Source organism: Alligator mississippiensis, chromosome 6 (genome assembly GCF_030867095.1).
Source record: "Alligator mississippiensis isolate rAllMis1 chromosome 6, rAllMis1, whole genome shotgun sequence".
Taxonomy (NCBI): domain Eukaryota; kingdom Metazoa; phylum Chordata; order Crocodylia; family Alligatoridae; genus Alligator; species Alligator mississippiensis.
Window position 1 is genome coordinate 97,296,000 of NC_081829.1, and position 22,008 is coordinate 97,318,007.

The 22,008-nt window shown below is 44.9% G+C and overlaps 1 protein-coding gene across 2 annotated transcripts in view; it reads right to left on the reverse strand.

Moving 5' to 3' along the window:
* Positions 1-22,008, reverse strand: part of SORCS3 (sortilin related VPS10 domain containing receptor 3) — a 419,433-nt gene that overhangs the window by 175,793 nt on the left and 221,632 nt on the right. For both annotated transcript variants that reach the window (XM_059730194.1, XM_059730195.1), the window contains exon 4: positions 10,338-10,496. In XM_059730194.1, coding sequence (XP_059586177.1) covers positions 10,338-10,496 — 159 coding nt within the window. The remainder of the gene's footprint in view (positions 1-10,337; positions 10,497-22,008) is intronic.

Sequence of the window (22,008 nt, forward strand, 5' to 3'; positions counted from 1 at the left end):
GAACAACTATGCTACCTGAAGCACAATGCCAGGAACCTAAGCATCTTTCCTACATTGCCTTTCCCCTTGGGATCACCACCTGGATGATCTGTTTTCCGTAACTCTAAAGATCAGGGAGTGTTCAGGGCTTCTTTCCTCCCCTCCTCCTGTCTCTGTTTCCATCTACTGTGCCTGTGATATGTCCCTCATCATAATATCTAGGGACTAAAAAAAAAAAAGCCCCACTACAAGGGCCACCAGATAACGTGGTCCAAGAATGGGCATACAATCATTTCTGTCCACTGTGGGGAAAGTGCCAGGTTTAATTAGCTGGCGACTGAGGATAGTTAAGTGTTGTATTAGTTCTATTCACTGACCCGCTACATTTATTTTCACAGCAGAAAAAAAATCGTTGATAGAGTCTGCATAATAAAAAATAAATAAAAAAAAAAAAGTCATAAAGAGAACATATCCTAACTAGTTCAAGTTTCACAGTCACTTACTCTGAGTTTGCGATCGCACATCATCACCGGCCCAAAGTTCATTGTTTGGCTCGGACAACATTCACCGGGGCACTTTTGAAGCAGAGTCAGTGTTGCATAATTTAATTTCTCATCTCCCATTAACACTGCCAGTCTTATCATAATCAGAATGATAAATGCAGAGTCATACTTCTTCTCGCTGACATTAATGCCCATCAATATTTCAAATGCAAACAATTGTGACATTTAACTTTATAAAAATTACCTAGTGCACCAACACTGCTTAATTAAACAATTTAAAAGCTGCTTTTGTTATATTTAATGAATGATATATTATACTGCAACGAAACATGCAGCAATACAAATACTTCACAATGCTAACAATTAAGACTCACTTCACTTATGGCAATTGACAACACAAGTGCTCCACACTTCATTCAGTTTGTGCATTCGAAATGAACTGGTTAGTGAGAAGGGTGCTTCTTTGCTAATGAGTTTTGTAATCAAGGCATCTATTTTAATTTCAAATTGGCCAGATTGGGGGAAATTGCTAGACTAAATGACTTGTGCTAATTAGGATTATAAAAATATTCATCATGGCAAGGAATTAATGTAGGGTCCTGATTTCCCTACATTTGCATATTGCTTTAGTTTCGGGGGGGGAGGGACACGGGGGGGATCAAAAAAAACTACTCCTGATAAATTGTCTTCTTTTTAATGAATTGAACAAACATGATATCTGTTTTAGTCGTCCTTTCATTTAAGAAGACTGATACATATTCATGATTTGTAAATGAAGTTAAGTGATTTCAACTCCTCACTTCATTACCATACTGAAGAAGTGACTTCCGCAAGTAGCTTTTAAATATTCCAGATCTCTGGGGTTTCCTTCTGCACAGCTAACAGTTTGGTTGATCTGTTTTCCTGAGCCTTGCTTGAACAGCGGGGCTGGTAGCAGGGGGCTGTCCGGTCCAACAAGGGATACCTACTGTGGTTGTAGAACAGGATGTTCTCAGACGCGCATAAAAAATAAGGCGGTCTTCTTGTTAAGGTATGGAAACAAGACTCGGTTCTGGATATAACTACTCGATTTGTCACAGTGGGCCAGTCGCTCATGGCCAAATTCTCAAGAGGGCCTTGGTTCCTTAAACACGAGGTCCAAAACATCATGCAACAAAGCTCACCAGGCGCCTGAGAGGGATACATGTTGTAGCCGTGTTGGTCTAAGAAACAGAGACAAACAAAACTCTTGGGCTAGAGGCAACATCTTTTATGAAACCAACTATATAGCAGTTGGTCTAATACAAGATATCACCTCTAGCCCAAGAGTTGTGTTTTCTCCTGTTCTGAAAGTTGCCTGGGACTTGCAGATCTGTTACTGCACCTGCCCAAAATGGCCCCAGACCCAACAGCTCCATGTCTTGCTCCAACTTCAGTCCTGCTGGCATCCAGAAGATAGAGAGAGCACTGCCTATGCCCCTGAGGTGTCCTATCCAGTACACAGGCTTTGCATACATCTAACGCTTGCTGACACTATCAGCCACTCTCAAAATCACAGAATCACAGAAATCATGGAGGCCTTTTGGTTTCAAACGTGATCTATTAGTGGGGGCATTTGCCTATATGTGAGGGGGTCTGGTCCTGCTCCCAACACTTACCGTGCATATCACATTACATGGTTATCAGATAAGAAACAGATAAACTTAGGAACAGCTCTGGGCCCTTGAGTCAGAAAACACTGGTTTAGAATTGCACAAAATGGAAGCTTTCAGACCAGGCCTGAATCTAGGAGAAAACCACAGGCTTCCTAGGAAGCAACGACTCAACCCAGCCTTGGACAGTTTTGCCCGAGCAAACAGCCACACCATCAAAATAAGTGTGTCCTCCATTCTCCTCATGATGGCTGAGTTCAGGGCACAATAAGTAGTGAAGGGTTTACTGCTAACCTGTAAGACTAAAAACAAGCAAGAGCCTGACTTCAGAGCCTGGTACTCACCTGGGATGGGGGAATGCCAGCTCCCACACACCAGTGCCCCAACCACCTGCAGTAACGGTTACCTCCTATCTCCTTCTGCGTTTCTTTGAGAAAGGGTTGGCCTGACTTAATGTCTAATACAGGAGCAGATGCACACCTACAGATCCTGAGCAAAAACAAGCATGTCCTTCCTGCCCATAGTTCAGTGCTAAACCAATTTAGCATCTTTTCTCAACACTGGCAGCTCAGGTTGATGGCTTTGGAGGATCCTGTCCATACATCTTGCAGTCTCCCAATGCACTGCATAGGGAGCCCGAGCCCCTACTTCACAGCAGAGGATTTCACTCGATTGCATTCCTTATCCTTTAAAATACATTCAGCCTTGTCTGAACGTATCCAGGCCCCTGATATGCATTGAATTCGACTTTCCGATCACACCTCCTGCCTGCTCTGAGGTTACAAGAAGCCCCTAACCAGGTTTGATGCCGACTGCCAGGTGCATCTCAACAACAGTCCTGCATTACCTAGCCCATCTGATTGAGCTGCTCATACATGGCTGTGTTGGGACACTCACCCTATTGCTTGCTTCATGGTGAAGATGAAGCCCTATAGAACCAGAAGCCATTGATTACCAAACTCTTTATTAAATTCTTTCATATTAATAATCTCGTGGCAGGTGAATTTGAGACAGGCTGTTACTGAACCACCCAACTCTCTCTCATCTCCTTCTCCCTCCAGGGTTTTGTATCCCAGTTACTACTGCGGTATCTGAAGACCTCTGTGGTTAAAGTTTCTTTTTCAAACAATTGTTATCTAAGTTTCTCCCTAATTCCCTGTATGCTTTTTAAAATAAAGTCACTGGTGCAGGGGGCTGGACCCAATGATCTTCCAAGGTCCCTTCTAGCCTTACAATCTATGAATTGATGAATACAAGTGCATTTTGCTTCTTGCTGGGGCTATGGCAGGGTTCAAGGTCATGCTCACGTGTTGCAAGAGCAAACTCCGAAGTCACAGTCTGACGCCATTCATAGATGTTAGGGGCTGGGAGGGACTTTACAACATCATGGGGTCTAGCCCCCACTGAACTTGGGCAGGAAAGACCGCTGGGGTTAGATGACCCCAGCAAGGTCAGCGCCAAGAGGCTACTTGAAGATTGCCAGGGTGGGTGACTGTACCACCCCCGGGAGGAGTCTGTACCAGACCCTCGGCACTTGAATTGTAAAGAAGTTTTTCCTTATGTCCAGTCTGAAGCCATCTTCAATCAGTTTGTGTCCATTGTTTCTTGTCTTCCCCTGGGATGCCTTGGTGAACAGATGCTCCCCCAGGCCATGATGTACACCCCTAATATACTTATAGGCTGCCACCAAGTCCGCTCTGAGTCTTGTCTTCTCCAGGCTGAACAGTCCCATGTCTTTCAGCCTCTCCTTGTATGCCCTGCTCTCCACACCTCCATCATGCATGTGGCCTTTCTTTGGGCGCTCTCAAGCTTCTCCACTCTCCATAGGAAACTCTATGCCTTCCAAACCAAGCTCTCTGTTCAGCTCTCTCAGTTCCCACCCTCTGCAGGTTTCCATCAGTGGGACACTGCTGTCAGAAGTCAGGCTCACAGAGGACTGGCTGTCTCCTTGGGTGGAGAGGCCAAATCACGGAGAGCTTTAAAAATCCTGACCTGGAATTTCAGTCTGCATTTCACCAGAAGTCTCTGCAAAAATGCAAAGCATGGGCGTGCGTTGGGTGGTCAGGGGCTGAGGCAGATGAGCACTTCCATCCTGTACCAAATAGGTCGGCTCGATCTGCGGTTTCCTTCTTTGGTATAACAAACTGCAGCATTCAAGATCACCATTCACAAAGGCAGGGGTACCTGTGATCAAATCGGTGTCTGATGGACATAACTGCCCGGCCAGAGGGTGTCTTTAACATCTGTAAGTGTTCGAATTCCAGGAAGGAACAGAGCACCTAGGACAATAAGGTAATAGGCCAGCCTCACCTCTGGTGGCTGTATATCAGGAGATGTTAAAGGTGTTGTCTATGCTCCGAGAAACGCTTTGTCCATGTTCAGGTCCATATTTTATACCCAGATACCATATAGCAGTGCTAACTCCTTCAAGTAGAAAGCAGCACTTCTCAAGCACACCAGTCATTTGATCACATTCATACAGTGGCTCTGTTTTCATTTATTACAGGCTTTCCTTGGGGAAAAAAAGTCTTTCCTGGAAAAAACTTGGGGGCTGTTATCAGAAGTAGCAGTTTTGTAAAAAAAAAAATGCTACCAAATGGGAGCATGGTTACTCGTGAAACCCTGCCAGATTCATGTCAGAAATGGCCATTATACTCCTAAAGTGCCCACCCTGGGTGTGTAAGCGCTCAGGACTTTGCAGGGCACAGTGCACAAGAAGTCCATGCAGCACTGCCATAATGCACCACCTTCCTTGGAAAATATACACACAAACCAAATGTTATCCTCAGTGTCTCTGCTATCATCCGACACTCGAGACTCAAAAGATATAATTACCAATTAGTCTTCTAGAGCCCGATAATTACCCAGTCCTACATGGCTGCACAGGGTTGCAAGAGAAAGTACAGCGCCCATCCTTCCTCCCAGCCTTGAGAAACCTCCTCCATCGTTGCTGCATGAGATGTGAGAGCTGCAAGGTTTCTTCTTCCCAACCTCCACGTTTGTAGGACACAGCCCCAGGCAAAATGCAGTGGAGCCAGCATGGAAAAAGACAGCAATTAGTTGTTGATAAGAACCAGGAACAGATGACTACTATGTCCTGGGAGAGAGAGAAGAGCAGGGAATGCTGCTTTTCCATGGCACAGTTATTTTCCTAGACTCCTTGTAGGATAAAGCCACTACATACTGCCACTTACTCTGAAATAAAGGGACGCTGACACACTGGTTTCTGGCCCCATTATGAACGTCCTTCTCCAGTCTTTTCAGAAATGCAGGGGTCTGGGGAAAACAGCTTGACATATGGGGTATTGGCAAAACTTGGTGATTTTAATACCTTATTTACTGGAAAAAAAAGTAGTTTCAGCTCAACTGAAACTATTTGTGAACTGGCATCAAATATATCAAATAGTTTTAGGCCAAAATATATATATATATATATATATATATTAAAAGAGAAAAGTCAAATGCTTTTGTTTCCCCCTCTTCCCTTCTCCATTTTCATGTTTGGTTTCAAAATAAGATTCCGGGGTTGAAATCTGCCCACATTTAACTGAAAAAGAGTTAAAAACCAAAAAAAGGTGGGTCAGAAAACCTCATCTTAGTTGACCTAAAATGGCCCAGGCTTTTTTTGTAAGTTTGTTTATGAGTTTCCAGTTTCCCATTTTGCAAAAAAAATGGAGAAAAAAAAATCTTTTGGGTCAAGCTCAAACACATTTTTAATTTTTTTTTTTTTTTGTTCGGCCAGTGACCCAAAAAATCAATTATTCACACCCCTCCAGGGGTTGGTTTTAATTAGACTGAGCAGAAGGGCTTAGCTGGCTGAACTGCATTTTTTGATTCATCATTTTAATTAATTTGCAGGGTGGTCAGAGGATGTGTACAGCAGCTTGTTATTACTCCAAATGGAAAGGAAATTAATAAAATAAAATATTAATCTGAAGGGGTTTTGCCAATCAGGGCTGGAGCGGAGTTTGCAGGCAGGTATATATGATTGCAGTCTTAAGAGGTTGGATTGAATCTCCCATACCAGCATCCACCGTTGGGGGTCAAATTATATCTATTTGGTTTGTTTTCCAATAGTCACTTAATGTATCTTTAAATCTACCATGATAGGCAATTGTTCCAGATAACTCTTGAAAGGTCAAATACACTTTTAGAGCACAGGGAGACGGCGAAGGATTAAGGATGCACACCGAGAGAGTAGCTGCACTGATGTATCTACAGCGTGACAGCTGTTGCCTTCATAGCTCCCTTGCTAAATTAGCCATAAGTATTAGCAGCAAGTCCTGGTGGGCAACTCTCTGAAGGTGCGGTGGATTAATTCAGGTCAGTCCCATACCCAAGGCAGGTGGCATATTTGAACCAGACAACGTATTTACTAATCCTATACCACGCAGGGGTTGTCTAAGGTGGGAGAGACAGGTGGCGTCCAGCTAGCTTTGCCCTACCTGTGGTAAAGGGCTGTGTGGGGACTTGCCTGGCTCCTTGGCTACCTTGCAAGGTGATGCAGCCTCCGGACTACTCGAACATGCATATACTGCTTTTACTGGCTCTCTTGCAGTTCTGGGAGATACAGAATAGCTGTGATACCCATACGCCTGCCCATGCTCCTTAGCTCAGGGGTAGGAAAAGGGCTGAAGCTGAGCCCAGACACCACTCATAGACTGGTTGGGGAAGCCCATTGCCATATTCCTCTAAAGCAGGGGTGGGCAACATACCCATGTGGAAAATTAATATATATCTGCCCTTGGTTCCTGTCAAAAATTACAGGAACCAAGGGCAGTAGGACCCAGGATTTTCCCCCCTGCACTCAGCTTTTCCCTGGGCTCCTTTCTTGCTCCATCCCAGCATGGAGGAAAGCAGCCCCTCGCCTGCCCCGTGGCCGGTGCTCCCTGCTGCAGCCGCTCGCAGCCCACGCGGGGCTGTCCAGGGCAGGCAAAGGCAGCCCCAGGTGAGCTGCAAGCGGTTGCAGCGTGGGGCACCAGGCATGGAGCAGGGAGAGGCTGCTTTTCCCAACCATGCTCAGCACCACTTTGAAACCCAGCCCCACTGCCAGCCTGGGTCTCACGCCAGCTCTGGGCTCACCTGTCGGGGCTGCGCATGGCGACAGGACCTGTGGCCCCCCAGCTTGCCGCACCGGGCAATGTTTGCCACCGTCGCCTCTGGGCTGTGCAGCGCACACTCCGGGTGGGCAGCAGCAGCCAACACTGCCCAGCGCAGCAAGCAAGGGGGGCCGGAGCTGCTGCCACCAACAGGCGAGCCTGGAGCCGGCACAGGGCCCAGGCTGGCAGCAGGGGCAGGTTACAAGCTGGTGCTGAGCACAGGGAAAAGCGGTCCCACACTCACCCGTGGCCAGTGCCCTGCATTGTAGCAGCTTGCAGCCCGCATGGGGCTGCCTGTGCCTGCTCCAGACAGCCCCGCATGGGCTGCAAGCACCTGCAGCAGGGAGCGCTGGCTGTGGGGCGTGTGAGGGGCCACTTTTCCCCCATGCTCAGCACCAGCTTCTTCCCTGCCGGCGAGCAAGGGGTCGGGGCTGTGTGCTGCCCCCTGCCTGTACCACGGGGCTGGGGGGTACTGCGTGCAAGTTGGCATGGGAGCTAGCGGGAGCATGGAGCCCGCACCAGTGTCCCAGGGCCAGTACCAGCGGGGCCCAGAGCAGGGTGGCAGGAGCACAGGGTCCCAGTTGGCAGGGGCTCTATGGAGCCAGGCCAGCTCCCACTCTCCCTGCTGGTGCAGCCCGGTCCGGCTCCACAGACCCCTACCGGCCTGTGCCCCGCTTTGGTCCTGACTGGTGCTGGCCCTGGGACATTGGTCCCAAGACATTGGGACATTGGTCCCAAGATGGTGACCAGGGGCGGGGCACCTGTCAAGGGGCGGGGCTACCCACGCGGCCCTCGACAGACTGCCAAAACTAGGTAAGCAGCCCTCTGCCCGAAATAATTGCCCACCCCTGCTCTAAAGGATTTCTAACTTATTTTGAGGTCCCTTAAACATATTCGCATGGCATACATGCGCCTTATAGCAATGCACAGTCGCCTCCTCATCTCAACCAAAACACCAGATGCTTCCTTACTATTACAGCGGTGCTTCGCTGGAGACGCACGCTCGACACATCACATTCAACGTATCCCACCTGCTTACCTCATCAGCCATCTCTTCCTTACCGAGCTGTCTTTGTACAAACACAAATGCCATTTAAAATCCTTACTTCTGGTTGAAAAGTGGCATCAAACCATTCAGCGACATCAAACGAATCTATTGGGTCTTTCACTCCAACTTCAAAATTTTCTGTTCAGCTGAACATCTGAGCTCGCAAACTATTTGACATTTGACTAAGTCTTTCATACAATAACCACTTAATACTGTGAAAGAGGTCTATTTACAATGGCTTTGTGCCTGCAAATGTCACTCAGGCATCATCTGAGGAGTTACGGCACAACACCTGGTGCCTGCCATTGCATTCTGTTAACAAGGGGATGGAAAGGTTATATCTGAGTTATTGTTTGAAGGTGCCGCTGTGGCAGATTATGTAACTTATTCAAGTGTGTCCTAAGTAACTGCTAGGGAAAGTGGAGTGAAAGGAAGGGACTAGAAAGAACTGATGCACAAATATTTAAGAAAGGGAGGCTGTCGAGTTGCTAACACCCTGGATTTAAGCAGTATTATTCCAGAAACGCAAGAGCCCAAGAAGGAAAACTGACCAGCTTAGCAAAGCTTGAAACAGCTCCTTGAACTGCAAAAACAACCCAACTAAACCTGGGTCTTTAAAATGCTTTCATTTTTCACACTGCTTGGTTAGGCTACAAAGGCTTTCCAAATCCCCTGCTCTCCTCCCCAAAGTACGACTGAGCAGGGACTGCAAACAAGTCCCTGCCTGTTATGACTTCAGGAAAGGTGTAGTGTTTTTGAGCAGAAAGGCTCTCTGCCCTACCCCACAACAACCAGCCTCCGCAAACTGAGCACGGGCTCCCAGGAGAGCTCAGCATCCGTTCCGACACCTACTCGATTTTCAGGTGAGTTCAGTGCCTCACGTCAAATCAGGCCCCGGTGTCCCTTTCGTCTCTCTTGCCATCGCCATTCCTAAATGACCATATGCAAAATGATGGCCCCAGTGACCTCTGTGCTCCCACACTGCTTCCAATGGGCTTATAAAAATCACAGGAAACAGGGCTGGAAGGGACTTTGGGAGGTCATCTAGTCCTCCAAGGCAGGATCAACTGTATTTAGGCCTGACAGCTATTTACCTAACCTGTTCTTAAAACCCTCTAACACTAGAAAGTCCAAAACCTCACTGGGAATCTACTCCAGTGAGGGAACATGTGTATCCCAGCATCTAACCTAATTCCCCCTGGCTGCAGTTTAGGCCTGTTATTTCTTACCTGGTTAGGAGCAGACATGGGGTTCCTATGCACGTGCCAGTAGGCTGCTCCAAGGCTCTGCAATTGCAGCAATTAATTGAGTCTGCTGGAGTCTGGTAATTACCGCACTCCAGCAGACTCCAGCGTCACGTGTATCACGCCCTGGCACTGAAACATGGCAGCAGGGGCACTTGAACTAAAGCTTGTTCGATGAGCTTTAGCTAAAGCGCCCCCGCCACCATTTCCCAGCACAGGGATGCTGATACACGTGATGTTCCGGCACTTGAATTAGCGCGGCTCTTGGAGCACATCTATAAGTGCCCACGGAGAATAGTTTATAACCTTCTTCTCTGCAGTCGCTTTTGACACATCTGAAGACTGTTTATTCTTTCTCCCCTCAGTCCTTTCTAAACTAAAAAAACCCAACTCTTTCTATCTGACCACACAAGTCGTTTTTTCTAGACCTCTCGTTTTTGTTGCTGTCCTCTGGATTCTCTCCTTTTGGCCCGCCACTTTTGAAGGGTGAAGCTCCAACCCCCACGGCACCCTAGCTGAGGCCTCCTCCTCATTGCTACCTGTGAGGATGGATCCAACCAGACACTTCTACTGGGAAAGCAACTGCTTGAAAAAGAAACCAACTTTTGCTCAGGTATAAAGCTCTGCAAGGCTACAGCAGCAAAAACCAGCCCATGGCACCAAACCAAATCTGGCTCAGAATAAACCTAGGAGGTAGATCTGCTGAGGTCAGTGGAGCTCACACCTTTACATTCCATATACATGGAATGTATAGGAAAAGAGTATGTCTTTTCTGTCTTGGCAGCGTCCCTTGCATCAGACTCAGACAAAGTCACTTGAAATGAGTTGGTTACCTTTTGATCGAGACTGTAGGCCAGGACCCAGTCCTCCTGCTTGGGATGGAAGAGCAGGCTCTGGATGTAGAAATTCAACCTGTACTTCTGGTAGGTGGCCCCTTCATCAGAGCTGATCAATATGCTGCTCTCAATCTCTGGGTCACTCAGGAGCATTATCTAAATAGGAACATTGTGAAAGAAAGAGAAACAGGGCAGAGTTCAGGGAAAAGTGAAAATATATGCAATTTAAAATATTTATATGAGAATGAACTGGCCAGCGAATATAGAAAGCATTGCTCTACGCTGAGATGGAACCAGACTTACTCAACAATTTATCCATGGCCTTATGCTTTCAGCAGTTAATGGAGATTCCCCAAATGTTTGTATTTGTCAAAAAAACCCAGCAATTTTTAATGAACATGACTCTTTTGGTTTTGAACTAAAACCCCTTCTGGGTTGGAAAAAGCATATTACTGACAAAAAATGTTGATCAGCTCTAGTTTCTTAAACATATATAGTGTTTATGGATGACAGCTAGCCATGCAACGTGCTATAAAAGATTCACTGGGCATGTCTACACATGCATTTACACCGGCTTAAATGTATTGCGCAGTAAGTTACTTGCTCACTAAGCGAGAATAGGCTGGTGTCTAGATGTGCAGGCTTTAAAGTGCATTAACACTGTGTGTGGTCAGACTTGAGTCTAAAGTTTGTCCCAAGTCAGTCCACACACACAGTGTTACTGCACACTAAGGTGTCTACATGTGTGTTACTGCATGGTAACTAATCAGGCATCATGCAGGTATCAATTTTACACACAAGTTGGTATAAGTTGCCATATTTACTGCACAGTACAGGCATGCACATGTAGACACGCACCCATACTGTGCAGTAATTTTAGCTACTGTGCAGTAAATGTGCACATGTAGACGCACCTACAGGTACCCATTGGGCATGAGCTGTATGCTTTTCCCATGATCTCACTACTTAGGAGTAGCGTGATCATTCTGAATTCATGTTGATAAAACTATTATACCATGTCACACAATTCATACACACACATACACCTACCTTGTACAAAACTGGAAATAATATTGTAAAATAAATCACTGAGCCAGAGGCATACATTTCATAACATGATTGTGTGGAGAAGCATGGACCTTTGATCATTTCCTCTCCGCTAGGCCCAGTCACCCATGTCTGTAGGACTATTTACACAACCCCAAATAGCCTCAAAAAGCCTAGAGGTTTGTTTTTTTTTCTGTTTGTTTCCAACCTGCTAGTAAAGTAATGTCTAAGAAGGACCACTTGCCTCCTAACACACCTACTCTCGAGATATGAATGGGCTGTATCCAGGGTTAAGGTCCAATATCATGCAACCTTGCAAGATGTTGAGAGAGAATCATTGGAAAATGGAGGCTTGCAAACTTGGCTACTTGGATGTGGACTTTAAAACTGAGGGGTGGGGTATACAAGCACACCTGCGTGTGTACGTGCACCTCTCTGTGTCCGCGCATGAGTGTGCACGCCTCAAATCACCACCTGATTCCCAGGGATTGTTTATGTAGCACTTAATGAAAACATTTTTGCCTGTTGAAGAAAATGAAACAGTTTGGTTTGCTCAGGTATGGAGATGCTTTCATGCTCCTGATTTTAATTAGAAAATAATACCAATACCAGAAAATAGTTTTATTTTATAATATCGGTTATAGAGTTCTATGTAAAATTAACCAGGAATAATATTAGGAAAACCTTAACAGAACTCACCATCTTATTAACATCTTGCGAAAAAGAAATCACATTAAAGCAAATGTCAATACAATAAAATATAGGCAAATAGTGAGAGCTAAACTAGAGATATGCTTATTCTGAACTCAGCAGGGTATTGATACAGTAGCTGATTCAAATGAAAGACGTTGGCTTTTCCAAAGGAAAATAAATGCAACAGTCACGTTTTCTCTGGAGAACTGAGGTTCAATGTAATTTTGTATTGTGAACCGTCTCTGATATACTTTGACCCAAAAAGTCTTTGAGAGGTAAACAACTACAAGGCAGTCGTGGACATCAATTCATATAATCAACTACCATTTAAATAAACATATTCAGCCAAAAGGATAGAAAGACCCTTGGTGGATTAGTCCCCGATCCAGCAAAATATGTATGCAAACATTTAATTTTGAGCACCTGAGAAGACCCACTGAAATCATTAGATGGTATTTACTGTAGTACTGAAGTGAAACGCATTAGTCTATTTGCATTGCACCAACCTGAAACAGATGCAAAAAGACAGCAGTCAGGATCCATTATTAAGATAGATAGATAGATAGATAGATAGATAGATAGATAGATAGATAGATAGATAGATAGATAGATAGATAGATAGATAGATCTGTTAGTTTTAATCAATCAATTTTATTTACCAAGGAGAGGTTCAGAGGGAGGAGTACTGTTTTTGCTTGTTTCAAGAAAAGAGATATTATTATTATTATTGGAAAAGATCCATTTTAAATGGCCTGAGCATGTGTCCTCCTTAGACACAGTACTGTACTGTGCACATCCTTTCACAGCATCCGATGAATGAGCTTCAGCTCATGAAAGCTTGTGCTGTATATTTGCAGCTTGTGCTATACATTTGTACAAGCTTTCATGAGATACAAACATTTTGGGCGCTCTATAAAGTGCAAATTTACACTGCCTCCTACTTGACTTCAGACTAACCCGGCTAACTACATCTCTCATATGTCGTTGTCCAAGATGAAGACGGAAGAGTGATGTTCACAGATGTCCCTCATCAAGCTCAGGAGTTCGGACAGTACTCTCTCTCTCTCTTAATATCCACAGAAGACGATTCCACTTGTACACCCCCAAAAATCAACCCTGTTCTAACGAAGCAGGAAGTAACAGTGTTTTCAGCACTCAGCATTTCTGCTACTGTCCTCAGCTGGCCAGCACAGGAAAATGCCTAGCAGAAGACAGAAATAAATAGGGCGTAATGCTCAGGAGCAGATCACACTCTGAAATGTTGATTTTTCCTAATAAAATTAAACCATATGCCCAGTTTTGCTCCACACAAAAGCTCCCACCTTAGTCTCTCATTTTAATAGCATATATAACTGTAGGCTTTTTTTGTTCTTTTTCTGCCCAGCTACATGTATTTGCATTCAAAGTCTTTTGCCTATGTAAGAAAGAGCTCTCTGCATGCGCTAGTAGAATTTGCTAGCACACGCAGAATAGTAAGCAAGCGTCAGATTGAAAAATATTCCATGTGGACTTTTCATGGGCTTGGGAATAAAGAGATTTTCCACAATGATGCCAATAAAGGTTAGCAAGCTACTGATGCCATATATTAAATGTTCACTACTAGAACCAGACAGAGAGCTCAGGGCAGCCAGAAGTGTGATGGGCCTGACATTTAAATAGGGTAGACAGGCAACAGACTCCACCACCATGTCTTTATTTCTAGTGGTGGATGCCAATGGAGCCATTTATGAGACTAAGCACTGCAGAATGAGACCTGAAATGTAGGTGCAGCCGCACATCTAATTTGTACATACAATTACCACAATTGCATCTAGACTGGTATTATCTTAATGATACAAGAACAAAATAGCAACTGCTAGAAAACATTACACAACTGTGCATAGGCTGGACGCAGTCACACGGGCAGCTTCCCCCAGCAAATACCTCCAAGAGCCAGAGAGATCAACACCAATCTTACCATTGCTATCAGTGGGTTTCACACAGGAAACACAAGTTGCAAAGAGCTAGGGAAAGAACTCTATGCCCCCAAAAGAGACCACCCACGGCTCACGTACGATTGCAGTTCCTTCAGTTCCCAGCTATTTCTATGTATCAATGAACTCTGGGATCCCACTGAAGACTGACTCATCTTTTCCATGAACTTTGGCACCCCTACAAAGAATCCTACCCGATCTATGCCATACTTGACTCTAGCTCTGGCTCTTCTGGGCACCCATAGTACCTAGGTTTGCCCATTTGCAAAACAATTAAACTAAACGCTTTCCGCTCAACTGCAAGGGAAAATCATTCCAGCTCTTGTTTGGGCCCAGATAAGAGGCAAGACGGTTACAAATGTTAATACAGCTCAATGTCAATGAGGCCATTTTACAAGGAAGACTTCAGGAGAGCATAGTGGCTCAGTACTAAGTTGTAAACCATGCCTACAACAAGTGATGATGGGTCTACGGTCATTAGCAGGGTCTAAAGCTTCAAAACAGCATCTTGGTTGGGTCCGATTAACTAGAGGAAGATGAGATCATATGCACTACACGTGCACCGATCCCATTCCCAGTGAAAGCGATAAAAAATGCTCTAGGTGACTTCAATAGCATTTGGACAGGATCCCAAATCCCCACACTCTATATGCTCGTGGTCCATCAAAAGATTCCCAAGATGAGAACTACAAAAAAAGATCCTCCAACCAACTCTTCTACTCAGGGGCTGCCCAGTACCCCTGGCCTATCCAGAGCTCCTTGGGGCAATGGCTATTACAGTCAGATCTTACTGTAAGAGGTGGGAGACAAGAGGAGACATGCTTATACCAGGTGGTGCACAAACCACCACTTCCTACAGGGGCTGCCAAATCAAATAAATAAGGCAGTAAAGCTGGGAACACGAAGAAGTAACTTTAGCAGGAAAGCAGGGGAAAAGGAAGCTGCAAGGGGAACTGCCAACAGCTGGTCTTACACCTCTGGCTGCTACTGCTTCTGCAAAAAATGATTTCATCCCTCCTATCCAAAAGGGCAGGGGTCACACCCAGGCATCACCTTAGGATGTTTTCATCACAGCCCAGGCTTCCACGCAAGGGGACTCGAGCAGAATCACTTGGAAGGACCAGGAGGCTGAATAATGGTAGCTAGTAGTAGCCACTCCATGTTTTTTTTTTACAAGCTAGCACTGGTTTCATTTTATTTTGCTGTCAGGGAGAGAGGGGGAGATAGGAAGGAGAACACAAGTGGGTGGTTTGGGGGCTGATTTTATTATTGTTTATCTTTTTTCTACTAGAGGGGGGAGAAAAAAAACCCTTTTTGGTCGGGGAGATAGTAGCTCATTTGTCAAAGGCCTGAAACTGCCATTTCTCATTACGGGGCCCCGGCAAAGGATCCACCCCAATTGTGATTTAGATTAATCGCTTTTCATTAAGAGCCAATAAACAAACTCCAGGCTGAATGAGCTTCTCTGCCAGCACCCCATGTTGCCATTTATAATTGCCATAAGGAACAGCAAAGGAGCACCAGAGAGTTGTCAAATAAAATTTATAGGTTTTTAAGATCTAATCATTTTCTATAATATTAAATTAAATGGCAGCCTTTATTAAAAAGGAAATTACATTTCACCTTGCTGCTTTCTAGACACACACACACATATATATATATATATAAAAATTATATTATATTATATATATATATATATATATATAATATGCATGTGTGTGTGTATATATATATGTATATGCCTGTATGCATGCACATGTGTGTGTATACACACGCGCGCACACATGCATGCATATAGGCATATACATATATGTATATACACACACATGCATGCATATACATATATAATATAATATATATATACATATGCACACACACACACATATGTATACATATATACATAATGTTTGTATACATACCTATATGTATGTATATATTTGCTTTCTGTAGCTTTTAAAGGGAATCGGGGCTTGATTATTGCTGTGATAGGGAGGAGAGAGGGGAGTCCTTGAAAGCGTTCTTGAGCAAAGAAACACTTCCCAGCATGAGTTTCCAACTAAGGCTTGAGCCCCAGCTACAAAATTCACGTGTGAATGAAAGGCAAAACTGATCTAGCAGCCTGGGCTAGAAATCTGAACTGAACCTGAGGGAGGCTAAGGCAACAAGTAGAGCAGTGACTGATACAGCTGGTGTCTCCTACTTACAGCATTATCACTTATACGACCAGTTCAAGCTCTGGTGTAATTCAAGGCCATGCACAGCACGTGCCACCCCCATGCAGAGATTTAAGGCAATGTATAGGATGCAGTGCCAGGCCTTGACCCCGAGTGATTTTGGCCCATGCAATCCATCCAGGGAGCCTGGATGACATTCAAGTCCTAACTGCTTAGGGCTTTCTGGACAACAATGGCTGTTTGCAACCCCAAGGAGCTCTTGGGTAAAGGTAGAGATGGGAGGAGCAGTGATTTTGCATGCAGAGCATCTATCTGCATGAACAGCAGATAAGACAGACCCAAGCTCTCCAGGAAGGAACTACAGGATGGGGAGCCAATCTAGGGTTCCGTGTTGCTATCTGAGAGCAGTCCTAGACTAAAATTTCATGGACTGAGACTTTCAGAGTCAATCACAAAACATGCACACAACTTCCACGGCAATTAACAGGAGTCTTATGGCCAGATCACTGCTCAGCTCCAAGGGTTTGATGCCTGGGGCCATAATGAAATGTTAAAGGCCATGGCACGGCCTGGAATGGAAAGGCAGAAGGTACTCCACCTCTACAGCAATGGACAGCGGCATTTGCCTTGTGAAGGACAGGAGTAGGAGGAATGCTTCCCTCGGCTGAGCGGGCAAGCACTAAATACTGCGCCAGGTACAAGGAGGGAACCTGCCGTCCTTCTCACTATGTGCTGGGAAGCATGGAGGAGCCACAACCCCTAGCAGCTTATTTGAAATATTTGCTGCTGGTTGATGGTGCTAATGCAATAACATCCCTGGGCAGGACTGAATTGAGGAGGACCTTGGGATCAGAAAGCTTGAGCCATTGACACTTGAGCTAAAAGCCTTCTCCTGTTCAGTTAGGGGCAAACAGGGGTCTCATCAAGCCCTTTCCAATGTCTAACAGCTGAAGCAGGACAAGACAGCTCATTGTAAGACCTGAGATTCCCCTACAACGTGCATTCAGGGTCCACTTTTGCTCCCACAGCTTTCTACAGCATAGGATGAAGCCCTCAGCGTGCACAGAAACACTGGATTGTGATTCTCTCTCACCGGCCTTGCACACCCACCTAGGACCAGGCACAACCCAGCCCCATACATCTCTCGAATTGCCCGACCTGTGTCACCAACATCAGAATTGAAAGCTTTATCACCGCTTGCCGTCTGTGGCACTATTGTCTCAATACAACACGCTAAGATCTGCTTTGCACGCAGATGAATCTTTGATTAAAATACATTTTGACAGAAATTGAAACAACCTGCCATATAAAGGCATTTTTATTAATATCAGGTTTCATCGAGCCCTTTTTATTTTATTTTTTCCAACCAAACATAAATTTTGATTGTAATTTACTAGAGCGTATCTCTTTAAATCAGAAGTTTTATAGGTACAATATCTTCAGCACCGGCACCGCGGAGTTACATTAGCAGGAAGCATCCCAGTAAATGAATAAAGACGACAGGTTCAAAATAAATGCCTTTTCTTCCCAGAAATAAATAGATGGTATTAAACTATTATTTATTGGCTTCTGATATTCCTGCTCACTCTTAATACACTTTTCATAACTGGGTCTAGCTCAAAATTCACAGCCCCCCCCCGCTTTACATTTTCCTATGTAAAGAGTTATTGGAAACAACAAAAAAAATCCACCTTCAAAACCATTCAAAACTGATGCTACTGTGTCGCTAAAGGAGAACCCGGTTATTTGGTATAATACCAGTAACTTCATCAACTATAAATGTATTGCCATGCAATGCCTGAAGAAGGGTGTTTGTGCCCGAGTGCTTGCAAAGAACTTTTTTCCAACTTTTTACTTGGTCTAATAAATGATATTGCATCTACCCAAATAGCCTTGCCAGCCTATGCCCTTAGACCAACACAGCTACAACCAACAACCTTGCCATGTTTTTGTAATTCAGACTGAGCTTCTGCCATTAAAAACTGTCAACCTGGTATCAGAGGGCCCTGGATTTATTGTATTAAATGTGCTTCGTGGGTGGAAAGACGTTTTCTGCTATGTGATAGACCTTCCCGCACAGTCACACTGGGATCTTTGTAAAACTCGTTGCAATTTTCCCTGTGGAAAGTTTTCAGCCTGGAAAAAAAATGCTTGCATCCGCTCTGAAGATATGGGCAATCCCAACTGAGACTGATTCTGTACAATCCTAAAAACGTACAGAAGAGCACAGTGCCAGAAGGGGCCAATGCAGTCAGAGTCCATTCCCTGAGACAGCTCCATTGCAGCAATTTGGTTGTCAAAAAAACCCAAACCAACCCAAAACCCAACCTAAATCACATTTTCGTGTCAAAATATCGATTCCAACCAATGATTCTTGTTTTGTTTTGACTTCAAATGTCACTTAATCTTTTTAAAACCAAAATGACATTTTACATCATGCCAAAACAAAAATCATCTGTCAAAATGTCAGTCCAACCCCAAACATTTGTAGCTAAACAGTTCTGAAACATCCTGTGGGAACACTAACGTGCTCCTGCTGGACAGTTTTAAATGAAAGTTTTACCATTTGCAATTTCTCCGTGCAAAACTTTGGGTTTTCCAACCAGCTTCTGTTCTTTCTTTTTCTACCATCATCACCTGCTTCTAAAGGTCCTGCAGGGTAAATTATGTCTTCAATTATTCCTGTGCAACTTCACCATCTTCATTTCAGATGCGACTTCTGTAGCCTTGCTGTCTTTGTACAGATGTAACTAATTGCAACTGAGGCCTTGCCTGAACAAAGGAACACTTCTAGTTAACTTAATTAAATGGGGCAAACCCTTCTGCAGATGCACAGATCAATTAACCTGGACTTGTAAATCCAACTGAAGAAACCACAGTGATATTAATTAATTTTAAATCTAATTAAGAGGCTGCACAAAAGAGTTGCACTGGGTTAAAGGCGTACTTTTGCTGAGGCAGGTGTAACGTAGCCCAGCTAGGTGGAAGATGAACGAGGACATGCATTGCTCCGTCGCTGTTTGGCCTTATAGGAGAATAGAGCAGTCAAAGCTTAATTCCTAAAGTCAACAGATATGGCTCTGCATACAGGGGAAAGTATTTCCACCATATCCTAAAGTCAAAGCAGGACCATTTGGTGTTGGTCAAATGGTGCTGTTCATCCATAGACGAAGGAAAGGATCAGCATAGGCTTCCCCCATCACCCTCGCACTGCATGTTGACTGTGGCTCTGCAGGCGAGAAGGGAATCCAGTTTCTCCATCTGCTCAGTCCTCCTGGATGATGACAACCACAGGGATTTGGACACCTGTTCTCTAGGATGCAGAAAGGAGCTTTCATAGGAGGTCAATCAGAGAGGACAGCCATCAGAGAAAAACTCAGCTATTAGCCATGGCTGGATTCCCAGCGGTAACCTAGCCCGGGGGTGGGGAAGCCTGCAAGAGTCCTAATTTGGGGTCTTCTCCATTATTCAAAGCCCAATATCTTCCTTGAAGTGAAGACAAGGACTTCCCCCCGCGACTTGCGGGCATCAATCTCCTAGTACAGAACTGCTAAGCTTCCCTGCCAAGCTAATATGTCTGGACCTAACTCATTCCAACTTCTTGTAACTTTACTTCTTATTGCTTGAAAATTAACATTAATAACCAATTTAATTAATGAATATAGCCCTGGATTACCATCTCTCAGAACCATAATGCCGTAATCTTAAAGGATGAAGTGCACCGCACTCACTTTATAAGAGTTTATGAAGCATGTGTTATAAAAGTACCTCAACCATAAGGCTTTTTATACCTTGGCACTCACTTCAATACAATCCCATAAAATCCAAGCAATTTTTAAGTGTTAAAGGTGACTTTCACTACTGTATTTATTATTGGATAATGAAAAATGAGACAGACGCCCTCAGAAATTGAGCGATAAGATACAGTGCAACCATTTTGTGAAGATTTAGCAATTCGAACTACACTAAGGGTGCTGTAAAGAAGGAATCAAAGAGCCCGCTTAACCCTTTTTGGGCCAACACATCAACCTCTCCTCAGAATTTCTTTTCCATTAAGCCTTTTTTATTATTATTATTACAAATTTGCTAATAAACCAGTAAACCCTGCAGGTCAGCTCTCAGACTACTGCACCAGGCAGCACAGTTTGGGGAGGACGAGAGCAGCCAACAGCGGTGAAAGAACAGGTGCAAGTCATCCCCGACCAACCCGACTGCCTTCTATGATGAGATGCCTGGCTCTGTGGATTCAGGGAAAGCAGTGGACATGATATAGCTTGACGTTAGCAAAGTTTTTGATACAGTCTCCCATTGTATTCTGTCAAGCAAGCTGAGAAACTATGGGTTGGATGAATGGACTGTAGGGTGGACAGAAAGCTGCCTGGATTGTCAGGCTCAACGAGTAGTGATCAGTGGCTCGAGGTCTAGTTGGCAGCTGTATCAAGAGGAATGCACCAGGGGTTGGTCCTGGGTCCTGTTTTGTCCAATGTCTTCATTAACTATCTGAAAGATGGGATGAAGGACTGCCCAGCCAGCCAGCCCCCAGCCTGCACCGGTGCATGAGATTGCTCCGTCCTCAGTGCAGGACTTTGCGCTTGTCCTTGTTGAACCTCATGAGATTTCTTTTGGCCCGGTCCTCTAATTTGTCGAGGTCACTCTGAATCCTAGCCCTACCCTCCAGCGTATCTACTACTGCTCCCAGGTTGGTGTCATCCGCAAACTTGCTGAGGGTGCGCTGCATCCCATCTTCCAGATCGTTAATGAAGATATCGAACAAAACCGGCTCCAAGACCAACCCCTGGGGCACTCTACTTGATATCGGCTGCCAACTAGACATCGAGCCATTGATTACTACCCTCTGAGCCTGACAGTCCAGCCAGCTTTCTAGTCACTTTACAGTCCATTCACTCAACCAAGACTTCCTAAGCTTGCTTGCAAGAATGCTGTGGGAGGCAGTATCAAATCCTTGCTAAAGTCAGGGTATATCGTATCCACTGCTTTCCCCCCATGCACAGAGCCAGTTATCTCATCATAGAAGGCAATCAGGTTGGCCAAGCCTGACTTGCCCCTGGTGAATCCATGATGACTGTTCCTAATCACTTCTCCTCCAAGTGCTTAGAAATGGATTCCTTGAGGACCTGCTCCATGATATTTCCGGGGACTGAGGCGAGGCTGTAATCCCTGGATCCTCCTTCCCTTTCTTGGGCACTATATTTGCCCTTTTCCAATCATCCAGGACCTCACCCAAAAACCAAAAGTTTTCAAAGATGATGGCCAGCAGCTCTGCAATCACATCAGCCAACTCCCTCAGCACCCTCGGATGCATTGCACGTGGCCCCGTTGACTTGTACACGTCCAGCTTTTCTAAATAGTTTCCTATTGTTCATGTACAGCCACCGACTCACTCAATTGGCTCTGCCTGACCTTGGGATTTTAGGTCTGCTAGCACCAACCTTCCTCAGATACTCTGAAAAAAACCTCCCGCACCCCGCCCTAGCTTCACCAAGACACACTGCTGCCTGGTGCTGCTGCCCTGAGCATTTGCTGCCCCTTCGAGGGCTGGTGTCATGTTCAGATACGACCGCAAATAAATTCACACCAAAGAAACATCCCATATACAGCAGCGAGCTAGAGGTACAGAGAAAGGCCTAAATATTTTTGTGCTGTCAACTAGTCAAATATTATTTTCTGGAAACCTGAAAAGATACCCAGCCTGAGCTCATACCAGCTGGAAGCAGCGCTGCTTAAAACGTCAAGATGATGCTGACGGAAGACGTTCTGGGG